At 42.0% G+C, this 13,693-nt stretch overlaps 1 protein-coding gene across 2 annotated transcripts in view; it reads right to left on the minus strand.

The window, feature by feature from the left end:
* Positions 1–13,693, minus strand: part of RABGAP1L (RAB GTPase activating protein 1 like) — a 232,400-nt gene that overhangs the window by 59,199 nt on the left and 159,508 nt on the right. For both annotated transcript variants that reach the window (XM_085299645.1, XM_085299647.1), the window contains exon 18: positions 10,507–10,548. In XM_085299645.1, the coding sequence (XP_085155771.1) occupies positions 10,507–10,548 (42 nt within the window). The remainder of the gene's footprint in view (positions 1–10,506; positions 10,549–13,693) is intronic.

The raw sequence follows: 13,693 nt of genomic DNA on the forward strand, positions 1-13,693 counted from the left end.
GGCGCCGGGCTGCCGCCGGCCCAGCGCGCCGGCCCGCTCCCCTCGCGGCCGCAGCCCCCGCCTGCGCAGCTGGGCCGGGGCTCAGCTCAACAGTTCAAACACGGGTAATTTCCAGCACTGTGCTCTCAGGAAGCATTTCTAGATCCAGGGACGGTGAGCGGAGAGGGAACGGTTTCGAGCACGTACCTTCAAACTGAGTCGAGAAATTAACTGCAAATTGGTAAGGAAAAGGCTACGATGTCACATGAGAAATTGCCTTGCGTTCCTCCYGCGCACGGAGCAGGCCGGGGGGCTCTGCCGTCTGGTTAAAGATAACGCAGTAGGGTTTACTTCATTTCATAGGTCTGTGTTTTAAAAAGCATCTTTTTTTAATGCTGCTTTGCTTTTGACCTGCCCAATTATAAAAGGGGCTCTAGAGCAGAAGAGTACACGCTGGTTTGGAAACGAAAATGGTGCTTCCATCAGATCAGACAGTGACTTTGCACAGATATCTAACATGCAGAAAGGTAATAATCTGAACTATTGTGAGGATCTCTACAGATCTACAACGTATTAATTGCAAACACTTCTGCGAATGCAGATTTAACAATAAAATACTTGTCTAACGTCAGAGAAAATCGTATTTAGTTAAAAACGATACTAATGTACAGTGAAAATCAGTAGCACAGTGTCATTAAGCTGAAATAATAAACACATGTGAGTAATCAAAACACGAAAATAATTTTAATTTACAGTGAACAAGCCTAGATTAATACTGCAAAAAAAAGAGAAAAATAAAAAAGGTTCATTTCATCCAGTCTGATCCACCACTCATACTGGACTCTTTTTAAACATAAAAACCAGAAGGTATTAGCAAAAACAGCCCCATCCTCACAGGTCACCTTGGCTCACAGCAACACATGAAGCAGGTGGGAAAATGATGAGAGCAGAAATAGCAGAAGTCATAAGTCAAAGATGACAGATGATGCCAATGGGCCCTTAACAATTTATACTGTGGTGATGTGGGATTTCAGACAACTAAAGCACCTGCACATTTTGTGCAGGATGAATAAGCTATTTAATATAAGTGGTCTTCTAAAAGCTGATGGAAGTACCTCAGACTGTGAAAAAGTGTTTTGCAGAGGAAAAACCTTTCATAAACACTGGTCTATAGAGAAGGATTGTGAGCATTTCTGTCTAGGCTGAGTTTAGGAAYATTTACTGAGATCCGAGATCCTTTTAAAGAGAAATTATGCGTGAGCTTTTCTTTCTTTCTTTTTTTTTTCTGTAATGAAAAAAAAAACCCAGAGACATCACATTTTTCATTTTGGATTAAGACTGCAGTGAACGCTCCTGTACTTCTGGAACTCCCCAGCCCCATGAATGCTCCTGAGCATGATTTCAGACAAGCCACAACATTAAAACTGCACTGCAAAAAGAGTAAAAAAGGCTCAAGCATGGGAGGAAAAATTAATAGATGCATTTAAATTAGCAGAGGCATTCGCTTATTGTAGTACTGCCGTTTCTGAAGCGGCATTGACCTGCTTGAGGACAAAGCAGAAACAGGCAACACTTGCTTCAGCGGGCTGGAGGCCTCAATGTGCAGCTCCAAAGACTCCTTTCCATGCAGTGTATAGGCGAACACTGTAACACTGACCAGTTCTTCATCACAGATTAAGTCATCAGCTTGTCAAAAAGTAGGGAAAAGAGAATCATAGAATCAATAAGGTTGGAAGGGACCTCTGGAGATCATCTAGTCCAACCTCCCYGGTCAGCAGGGTCACCTAGAGCATGTTAGACARGGTTGCATCCAGGCGGGCCTTGAATATCTCCAGAGAAGRAGTCTCCACAACCTCTCGGGGCAACCTGTTCAAGAAGTTAAAGTATTCTTGACATTTTTTCTTAATTTTTATTGTGTTTACATCCAACAAACAGGTGCCGGTAAGCATGCTGTTCTAGAAACATTAGGTTCTCCTGTCAACATGTAAATGAAAATACTACTCAAAATATTGAAAAGAAAGGAATGATAGCATCATACCCTGTATACTGGGAAGCAAGAAAGTTCTAGGACTGACTGGAAGCATCTAGGTGAACGGGCAGAGTCGCTGGTGACTTCAACACAGAAATAAGGTGYGAATTTTCAGGAAAGAGGAAAATTAACTACAAGACTAGCTTCCCAAGAGAGGTGGTCTAATACCGTAATGACACCTTTTACAGCAGGCCTCAATTTGTTGTTTAAAAGGAGGTCCTCTAAAAGCTGAAACACTCTGAGTCGTGGTGAGAAAACCTCATTATGAACCAAGCCCAGTGCTCGGCAGTTTGCAGGAGCTCCTAAGAGATCCTACCACATCGGTCGCGTCTCACCTCTCATTTCACAAAAGCTTTGTGGATATTTTTTGGGGGGTAGGGGGGRAGGAGTCTCTTCTTTGGGAGAGACTAGAATGGAGAAGAATAGAGAAAAACAGGCAGTGCATAGCAAATATTATGCCAGTTCCTCACACAGAGCTTGACAGTTAACTGTCACTCAGATTGGCAGTTTGAGACTTGTTGCATTCCCTACCATTCCTAACAACTTGTACATTGTAATTGAATACTATATCTTATTTTTATTCATGTCTGATCAGGAATTATGATTCTCTTTCATGTAGAGACTTCCCTACTCTTACCCACATCTTTACCAGCATTAGATTATTGTCCTGTATTTTTCGGAAAGACTGCCCAAAACTGACAGTTCAAGTCGGCCCAAAAAAGGTCTAGAAGGCAATAGCTTGCACACTTGGTACCATGGATAAACACACTGAACACATACCATCAGTGCCCGTTTGCCATGTTACAGACTACCTGTTTTTTAAGTACAGTTAAACTCTTCGTTTCTGGCCTTGGACACTCCTATCCACAAAACTGCTTCTTCACTCACGTTGTATTGCCACAGTTAAGATCACCAAAGACGTACGCAGCTGCGGTCCACCGGACTCAAAAGAAGTGGCTACTGGCAAAATGTTCTCTATGCAATTCAAACTATATAGACTCTGACTTGAACCTGCCTATATTTTCTGAACTCAGTAGCAAGGTATCAAGGATCTTTAAGCTGAGTCATTTACAAATCTTGGTAYTGGAGATGTGACTCCCTTTCTATGGAATATACACATATAAAGGCYGAGAAAATATCAAGGAGGGCTCAGGGGATTCCAAGGAAAATTATGGGTTTCTATCTGAGGTAATTAGTATATTACAAGACTTGCAGAGGGGAGCTTTGTGCTTCCGCAACTGTTTTCCATGGGGAAAAATTATGTGCCACCACAATCATTGCAGCTTCTGTCTTTATTTTGCCAAGAACGCAAAATGCCTGAAAAAAAATTGTGTTATGTTTTCAGGGATTTCTTTCTCCTTCCTTTGCCTACCTGTCTTCTCCCTGCACAAGCAGCATAAGCCAGTCTTTTATTCTGTTCCAGTATTTCCTGTAAAAGCATCACTAGTCTTGCAGGGAAAATCCATAGGAACTATATCACACTCACACAAGAGTGTCACCTCTTTATCAAAAATTACTTTGCCCTTTCTGCTCTTCAGGTCTAATCACAACTATGCAATCTGAATTTCATTAAGTTTACGTCTTTAACATTATTAGAGGGAACACCACAAAACAATCACTCATCCAGTGGATTCCATCAGGGACCTGTGCTGGGATCCCTGCTGGCAAACCTGCTCTTAMGTGGCTTGGAAACACGGGGCAATGGCGAGGTGACAATGTTGGCACATACTACTAAATTGTTCAGGGTTTTAAAGACAAGAGCTGACAGCAAAGAACTGCAGAGGGACTGTAAGAGACTGAACCATCGCGCAACAGTATGGTAAATGAAAGTTAATGTAGATAAACATAAATTTATGCATGGGAAAAAACAATCTCAATATTACATATAAATGATGGACTCTGAGCTGACAATTGCWGTATAGGAAGGAATCCTGGGAGTCATCATGGGCAGTCCTATGAAAACATCAGCTCAGTGCTCAGTAGAGGTCAATAAAACAAATCAAACACTATGAATTAATAGGAAAGGAATACAGAACTAAACAGAAAAGGCCACTATTCTACAGTACAACTTTCATCTTGAATATTATGCATGACTGGTTGTTCTACCTCGAAAAGGAAATAATAGAAGAGGTACAGAGAGACAACAGGGTTCAGCAGAAGCTTCCAAATGAGGATGAAAAAATAAAGAGACCAAGAGTATTAAATCTGGAAAGTAACAGTTGATGARAGGTATGGTAGACGTATAAAATCATGAAAGGTCTGGAGAAAGTGAAAAGGTATCAACTGTCCAAAATCTTTCTCAATTCAAGAATGAGGAGCCTCTCATGAAASTAGCAGGTTTCAAAGCAAACAAACTGAGGTGGGTCTTCACACAATCYATAATTAAGGTGAGAAAATCAGTGTGGTTGCTAAAGCTTACTTGTGTTAAAAAGTCACTGGACAAACTCATGGAAGAATAAGCCATTAGGGGTTATAAAGCAGAAAAGGTACCACTTCTTTCTCCGAGAGTGCCTCAGATGCACACTGTTCCACACAAAAACAGTATTATTGTCCTGCTCTTATAGTCTTTCCTGTCTATTGTTGGCAATGTTGGCTCAACACAAATATTAGAAGAATGATCTGGGAGCTTCTTCAAAACTGAATTTCTTGTACTCTGCCTAATGGAGAGGGCCTTGAAAACAGAACGCTTGATAACGATCGCTAGCACCAAAGAGTTAGGACCCAGTTTTGTATGAGAMGCTTCAGCGCTGATCCTATGGGACCATCTACCTAGAGAAGCTAAAATGAACTGAGCATGAATACAAATGGCTATTTTAACCTAGCTTCTAACGTGGATGCTTCTGTTTTATTTTAAGAGCAGCCTCTTGGAGATACAGCTCAGTGCACTTACAAAGTGGACTAAACCAGTTTATCTTAAAATCCCCCCCAAAAAATGTAGGCTGTCAAGCAATTCTGCATGACATTTCATCCAACCTTCTGCTTAAAGCACTGGTGACTTCTAAATTTCAGGCTCCTCATGGCATTGCATATGAAAACTAAGAGTATAGGCAGAACTAGAAAAAATAGCTGTTTTCGCTCTTGAACACAAGGCCTAAGGCCACTTGCCTACACTCTGAATGAAGTTTTGATGTAATAAGAATCACTTTCCAACAGCTCTCAAATAGTTACAGTAACTGTCATAATTTCACCCCTGCCTGAAAGACAATTCACATTTTTAAAATTATCTGTGTGGTGGTAATGTGCAAGTTTTACCTAAAATAAGCACCTGTCTAGTCTTCATTGACTTTCTCAAAAGTTTAGATGGTGAGATTATACAAAATATCAGTCTCTTATTTTAAGAAGATACTGAAGATCCCTGCTGCACAACTTTTCTCTTTCTCTTCTGCTGCATACTTTCATATGACTGATACAATTTATTCAGTAAGTTGCTGTTTCGACTTGCATCCTTTGGCGTCTCGCTTGACAAGTGAGAGGCTATAATGTTCAAACAGGTTTAAAGTAGGTGGATTTTTGGTTGTTTTCTTCAAACACCACTTTTTAAACACCAGTGCCCCCGGCAAGAAAGCAGCAATGRTAATTTCAGCAGAGGGTACGTGCTGGGTGATAAAAGGAGGCATGATCTTAAGGGATGTTATTTTGGTTTACACTACAAGCCACACAGCTCCCTGAAGAAAAAGGCAAAACTTACTCAGGAACAACAGTATCTGAGACACACACATAYGCGCTACTGCTCTAGCTATCTTTGGGCTTGCTGACTTCTCATGAGCATAAACTTTTGAGCTATGCCTTAAACACAGAACAATATTTCACACGTGATTTTAAAGCACTGGGCTGGTKCAAGTGRCAATTCAGGAGATAAAAGATGAACAGGATCTSAGACAGWTCAGGTCAAATGTCTATGCAAAGAYGACAGCATCTTGTGGAAAAAAAAATCTAGTTTGCAACATATTCATTGAGAAGTGAAATACAAATGTACACAGAAGCATAGCACAATTTTTTTCTAAACTTCTACCCTTACAAAAGTCTGTATCTAAAGCAGTGAAACAGTAGTTGCAGATCCTCTGGTTAGCCACAAATATCATTCCATACAAACGTAAGAGACAAACACAGTGCTCATCGTTAGCAGATGAAGTAGATTTTTGAGAAATACAGAAATACAGTATCAATACAGAAGGCATTTGGGGACCTCTCGAAGATCCCCTCATCATACCTTACAAGATTACTACAGTTTTGAGGAGATGCAGAAGAATACTGAGATGATCAAGAATCCAAGAATATTGGTTTATTTAGTAAAGAATCACTGGTGTTTAAATACTTCAAGATGAAAAATACCACTATGTCTGGAAGGGGACTATTTAAGCTAAAAGATGATGTAAGAGCTGGGGAGTATAAAATGATCATTGACAAATWCAGAATAGAGTAAGAGAAGGGGCCTTCCCACAGCAATACTGCTGCTGCTGTTAGCTTATAAAACGGATGCCCCGTCACACAGTGGCGTGCAATAGCAAAGGAGAGGTGTTTCCCTAGCTCAGGAAGCCCTTTTCTGGTCCATGTATCAAATGAAATAACGGTATCAAATAATGCTTGTAACGCATGGTAATTTTGACTTTTTTTWWAAAMAAACTAAGAMGCTTCTGTGTCAGCTACTTAAATTAGCAGTACCATCTGCCACGCGTGCCRCTGCAACTGCTACGCTCTCTAATCTGTTGGGCACACAATGACACAAACAGGCTTGAGATGCGAAGGTGACAACAGAAATAACTAAGATTAATAACTGTCTTGTTTGCTTAACATACACTTATCACTTGATAACACGCGGTAAGAAGGACTGCTACAATTCAGAGCCACCGCTGGAAATGCTGCTCGCATTAGCCTACGCTCAAGGAAGAGAAAGTAGAGGCACCGTTTTTCAGAAAACGCATGTACTGAAGTGAATCTCTGTAAGATAATACCAGCATGCATTAGCTGGGAAGTACAAGCGGTAGCAAAACACTTTACTATTTCTCACAATTTTGTGCCCATTTCAATTTGAATATCACATAATTTCCTTATAAAGCACTGGCTTTCCTTTGGCATTAAGCAACGTGTTTTTAATGGTTACCCAGATGAAAATGCTGTTTCAGCAACCTAGATACGAAGTGTTGTTACGAATCATGCTCAGTGAGTAGATTCTCTCTCTCCATAATGAAAGTTTGGTTTGGACCTATTTTAAAAACTCATAGTAAATTCTTACATTTCCATTAATTCTTTTCTTCCTTTGCAATAACTTAACCTAGACCCTTATTTCTGCACATTCTCATATGTTAACACTTTCGCTAATTGTAAAATAAAGCTTGTATTTCATTTTTCTTYTTCTTTCTAAGGGTAGCAAGACCAGAAGCAGAAGTTTAAGGCAGTAAGTACCGAGATGCCCAAATACGAACCAAAGCTTACTGTTATTGCTAACTTCTTACCGTACGCAGTGATTTTCACATTTACATTGTAATTTTCAACAAAGCAACTAGCTAGTTTGTGACAAAAGGGATCCGAAAGTATCCTGGCACTGAAGCGGCACGCTTCCCATCGCTCGGGATTAATGGTCTCAGCAGCGCTGCACGATCCTCTCTGCTGCGCGGAGAGGGAAGGGCGAGGAACCGTCCGCCTCCCGCCGCAGCTGCCTACGTGCTAATTCGGGACTGTGTCCACAGGACAAACCTACGTGATCAACGTCAAACACCGCCGCCAGCTGGACAAAGTGACAGACGTGCACGCTGCGGAGCACACAAACAGCAGTGACTGCTGAAGGACATSTCTAAGAAAGCGTAATATTTGGATACTATAGAAAAAAAGAAAAAAAATGTATTTTTCCCTAAAATGCAACTCCGCAGTAAGAAATCAGGATAATGCCCTATTACATCTGATAGTCTCCACAGACCAAGTACTTTAATCAGTGAGCTGTTTGTTGTTACAAACATAGTCCAAATGTGGGAGAGGGAAACGGAAAGGATTCCTTAGTAGATTTTTATTTTCTGAAGGGTACTACATCACGATGCCCTGGGTAACCGGCCACAGAAACAGTATCGGCATTTCAAAACTGACAACTGTTCAATCTGAATACAAGCAGCTGGTAGCAACAGTGAGAAACTGCATAAAAAGGGAGTTCAATAAAAAAAAAAACCTTTTGATCCTGTTGCTATTTAGTGAGGGATTATGAGGCACACACTTCCCAAGGAAGCGAGGAAAAATGGCATTTACACAGTAAAGACTCAAAGATTCTAGTGATGAATGAGTCCCCCTCCCAAATCAAAAATAACCCAAAAGATTGTGGATAAAAAACCCACTAGCTCTGTTTCAGTCCCTCAGGGGTTGTTCTCACTAGCTTCAGAGAAATGAAGTCCTCCCAAACASTTTTTAAAGTTGTTGCTCTGAAGCACTCACATTCAGTTCCTGTAATTTAAAAAGACCAATAAACTAAAACCACTTTGYTTCTAATGATTAAGAGAAATTACAAACATATCTGAATAGCAAAAATTTATTCCAGGCCTCAGAGTACAAAACCACCTTCCTCCCTGATACTGCTGCACACAAATTACAGAGCTACAGAGCATCACTCTTAGGTGGTTCTAATTTATAATCTAGTCTGATTTAGYTGTGTTTCCTTTGCGCTTGTTTTGCCTACAATACAAAATTATTTTCTGAAGATAACATCTCCTTACCATTTAGAGCCTATTACTGCCAAATCATACRGATGCATCATACCATACAAACATAAGAAGAAATGCTATTAGCAGAATTAAAAACAATTCTTAAAACTCTCGAACTTTTAAGAAAATAGTGACAAAATATTTTCTTGAATTTTCCTCTCCCGGAATAGCCAAAGAGAAATGTTCAGTTAGAAAAGCAGTATGCTGTGAAATATATATATATATATATATATATATATATATATATATATATATATATAAAAACAGAATGGGAGAAGAAAGGGAAATTAAACAGAGCACTTCCTATTAAAAGACACTTGGGCTGATGGATCAACACAAAAAAAAAGTCCTTACTTACAATATGACATCTCTGAGTTAATGAATATAGTACTTTCTGACCCTTATCGCATTTTTTTCAGAAGTTGTTCCTCTTGCTGACCTCAGGCCCACTGCTGCCAGGAGCAGCAGCAGGAGTCCTAGGGAATCCGGACCACCGGGTGCATGCCCACGGCCCGGAGGCTGGGCTGCCTAACTGAACTCGGGGCACGGCTGCTGCAATCCCCTCCCTAAAAACCTCACCAGCTGCTTTCAGCACGGTGCAAGCACTCCTCCCGCTCCTTTCCTTCCCCTCGGTTTTAAGAGCCGTAAGSCGGTACTCCACCTGCTTCCAGAAGCAGTGCTTACTGCTGTGGCAGCTCTACCCGTCGTGCCGGAGCCTGCTAGACTTCCCATTAGCCATACTGGCCTTAAACAAGCAGAAGATGAGCAAGTCCCTGTAGTTGCAAACAAGCAGAGAACAGGCAGAAAGCGACACCTTGAAGCACTAGCTGCTCTGCGTTACGTGACTCTGGGCATTTCCTTCCCCTCGCGCCAGGCACKGATCTCGCAGGCACGCCGGGGCACTCTGCTCTGGTTACGCTCCATCGAGCGACAGGGATGACCCTCAGAGATTTCCAGCTGCTCCGCTCTCAGCACCACCGCGCACACCCAGCAGGGCAGAGCGCTAGGGCTTCCGCGTTGGAGCCGAGGGGCTCCGCCGTGCTCCTCGGTGCRCAGCTCCTCCTCTAGCTGCCAACCCTTCCTAGAAAACGACGAGGCACTGCGAAAACGCACTGCAGCACTGGCAACAGCGACAGGCGACTCGCGGGTGTCCACGTTACGGACATTACAGTGCTAGCAGGGACAGGCTGCAGCACCCTGAGCTTTTGCCTAAACCATTTGATGGGAATATCCCTTGAATCTGCAGGCGGAGTTTCAAATCCCATACCACGTGCCTGTGTGCAGCCTGGATCTGAGTCAGTGCCAACTTGCGAAGGATAACGTAAACGAACTTTGAGCTCTGCCACTTGYATCAAAAACAGCCAAGGGCTTACCCATGATTTAGGTGGCCTCCCCTGCATCTACGATAGCAGTCACCCACATTACAAAATACTTCTAATTCCTCTCCTAATATTACAAATGCATTTGGTATCTAACAATATCCAATCATATATTTCTTGACTATACAAAAGAACCTAGGCACAAAATAAGTTGTGAAATGAATCAGAACCGTTTTCTCAATAGCAGCTACCCGAGACATTTAAATCCTTATACTGTACCTTTTGTTCCAAGAACTTTATTATATTGTTAAATTTAATAAAAACAGTTCTACCATAAGAATTGTTTTGAAGACATCCTTACCAAAACATATATTTCTCTTTCCTTGCTTCCCCTAAAAGTCCCACTATTATTGTTCCCTTTGATACGATAAATTCAACTAAGAATATATTCCATACTATTTTTTTTTTGTCTATTAGAAAAAAATCAATGACTTACCTTTAAGAGAGCCAAGGCTACATGGAAGATAACGTTCAGACCCTAAGAATAAGAAGAAAAAGACTTCGGTCAGTACCAGCATACAAATCCCTTTTCTTTTTTAGTTGTCACCATTAAGTACCATCACTAGATGCTGCAAATCTCTATGGCATGCCTCTCTCTTCTGCGCTACACTTCACAGTTCTTCATTAAAGCCCCAAGATACAGTTTCCAAACTCCCAGCCGGGAGGATGAAGGCTCTTGGGAATCTCCCTTTTCAGTTAACCAGGTGCTACGTGCGGCACAGGACATCCCACCATCCTTCCAGGACCTGCCAGGCCTGGTCTTTCATGAGCAGTGCAAAATGCTGCAACAAACAGGCCATCAAGGAAAGCCAATACGTACTCTAGCTGATAGGATTTGTTCCTGATCACTAAGAGCTGTGATTATCCAATGTACAAATTTTATACTGAAACTATAAAATCTCCAAGAACAAATATCTTTTTTTTCTGGTATCAGTCAAAAAGCAAGATTATTTCAGAGTTACACAAATTGATACCTGTATTAAATAGTATGCTTTCTGATTTGCAAACGTTGGAAACATATGCACACAAATCTATTCAGTAAATAATGAAATGGCAATGTCCAATTACTTAAAAATCTAAGAAAGCAGAAAATACTCTATTTACTGGCAACACAGTGGTGAAAAGGAATACATTTCCACTTAGGTTTTATATAAAAATACAAACTACCACACTCCTCCTTATGTTTAAGATCTCTTTATTTTGGCAAGTAAGACCTTGAGCTTTTCTCTGGGGAAAGAGGAATAAATGAATGAGGCTCCCTCCCAACAGTCTAACTGAAAACACTCTTGGGGTCGTGCTTGCAAAACCAGCCAAGCGCAGCTCCGGCCAAACGGCACGGGACACCAGGCAGGCAGGACACGCGCTTCCGCTGCTCATGGAAGAGACACTCTTGTCTCCACCAGCTTTGCCTACATATCTTAAATATTTAACTTTCTAAATAGCTTTGTGATTGCCCAAATACGAAAAATACCATTTACAACTGCCTTATGTGTTCAAACTGCTGTACGCCTAGATTACTTTTTACAAATATTCTTGCCTGTTTGTTTAATGTCAAGACAAACCTCTTCTTATAAATGTCTTTTAGAGAGCTGATATCTAAAGTGTCCCAACAGACTTGCACACGTCATTACAATACGTGTCTGCGTGGGATTTTTATATGGGAACCCTCCACTACACTGCAACAAGATTTCAATCAATTTCTGGCTCATGCTGCACCACAAATTGTTTCAACAAACTCCTACAACAGAGCCTGTATGAATCTCACATGTTCTTAATAAAAATAAATGGATAAACTGATCTGGAAAGATGGCAGCTTTTGATTCTTGTTGCCTTTGCACCAAATCTGAAAGCTTTGGCAGCACTTTAAAAATTACCTCTATCACACGTTACTGCCAATACCCCACTATTAAAAACTTCCGTACAGCAGCATGAGGAGGTGCCTTGCAGAAGGGAGACAAGTGGCCATGGGCTTGGGAGTGGGCAGGAACACTCCCTGAGCTAGGACTTGCCTCTGTTGGGAAAGGCCAAAGTCACAAAATTCGAGAGGCAGAAGCTGGGCAATCATCTGCCACTGCTGCAGAGAAAGCTGTGCAAAGACCCACTCCGTCCCCTTGAATAACGCTGCAGGCTGGGAAGGCCGGCAGCGGTCTCCCTCTTCAAGACATCTCTGCTTCTGCAACTGAGTATTTTTCCAAGTCTCCTCCTGAAACTTAGAGATCGTATTTAAAGCAAAACAAAACAAAACAGAAAGGCTGTGGAGGTTTAAACATGCTATGAAAGTCAGTCTTTAAAAAAGCCTGCAGAAATTTTTTTAGAAGTGAGTTCTTGAGCGGAAATTTTATTTTTTTTTTCATGTGGGTAGTAGGGTGCCTCAAAGGGATTTTATCAATTACTTAGTGTTGGAAGTACGACTACATGAGATGTAATGAATATTGCAACACTGCACAAATTAATTTGCAACTCTATGCATAATCTTTATGATAACAAACCAACTTTTTCCACTAGAGGTCACAATTGTAGCAGGACTGAATCAGAAAGAGCGTTAATGGGAAACCCTTTTCCCAAAGGTGCTAATGAATATTTCAAATACAACAGAAGCTATTTTAGTTTTTACACTTCTTTTTAACAGAAGAATGTTTGACTGTGAATTCCACCCAGGAGGTCGATAAAACCAGAGCACGGCCGCAGCACAGTAAGCTCGCAACACCTCCGTACCAGCGTCTCAAGGTTTTATTCCAAACATCCCTCTCGGCAGTAAGGACGCGCCAAGGACTTTGCACTCTCGCCTTTATTCCAGGAGCCGCCAGCAGCAGGAGCGCTTCGGCGTGGCATCTCCCGCAGCGCGCGACCGCAGCACGGGCAGCTTGCTCCTGCCTCGCTCTCCCCCAGGGGTGCTGGTGGCCCCGTGGGCGCGGGGCAGGTCCCAGGCTCCCTAACGGCACAGCAGACAACCAGGTCACGGGGCGAGCGCCCTACCCCCGGGAGATCGCCGCAGGGGCTCTTCCCAGGGAAAGGTGACTCCCAAACCACGGGGGTGTTTTAGACCCGCGAGGCAGCAATTTTGCCGGCAACGGCAACTCCACGCTGCCCTGCGTGGCCTTTCTGAGCCCGAGAGCCTCACGGCCCTCGCCGGCGGAGCGACTCGGAGGTGGCTTTCGGAGGAAAGGCTTCCCCTCCCAACTTTGGACGTACAGCAGGGTGCTTTAGATTGCGGAGGTGGTGCCTCGCCCGCCCATTTTCACAACTCATTTCATAATYGCTGGTCCACACACTGTCTGAATTATTTTTTTCAGTGCTCAGAAGACTACTCTGACATAGCCAAGCTTGTTTAATGAGTATGATTAAGAAAAAAGAGGCTAGTTCAGCTCATTTTTTCACAATCTCTTATTTAAAATCCTACTTCATTTACAACACACAGATTTATAAGACTCAGCTTACACTTCTCCATCTATTTTAGAAGCAGAAGTACCAAAAATACCAATGTGTACCAGACACACAAATCATTGTTAGCAATACCCCTCCAGCAATTTTATAATGGAAATACGAAAGTACATACAAATCATTCACAGTTGGGAAAAAGGAGAGAGTCCTTACTAAACAAGCTTTAAATAATTACTTTTCAA

This window comes from Rhea americana, unplaced genomic scaffold (assembly GCF_003343005.1).
Source record: "Rhea americana isolate MKP2758 unplaced genomic scaffold, rheAme1 scaffold_151, whole genome shotgun sequence".
Lineage (NCBI taxonomy): Eukaryota > Metazoa > Chordata > Aves > Rheiformes > Rheidae > Rhea > Rhea americana.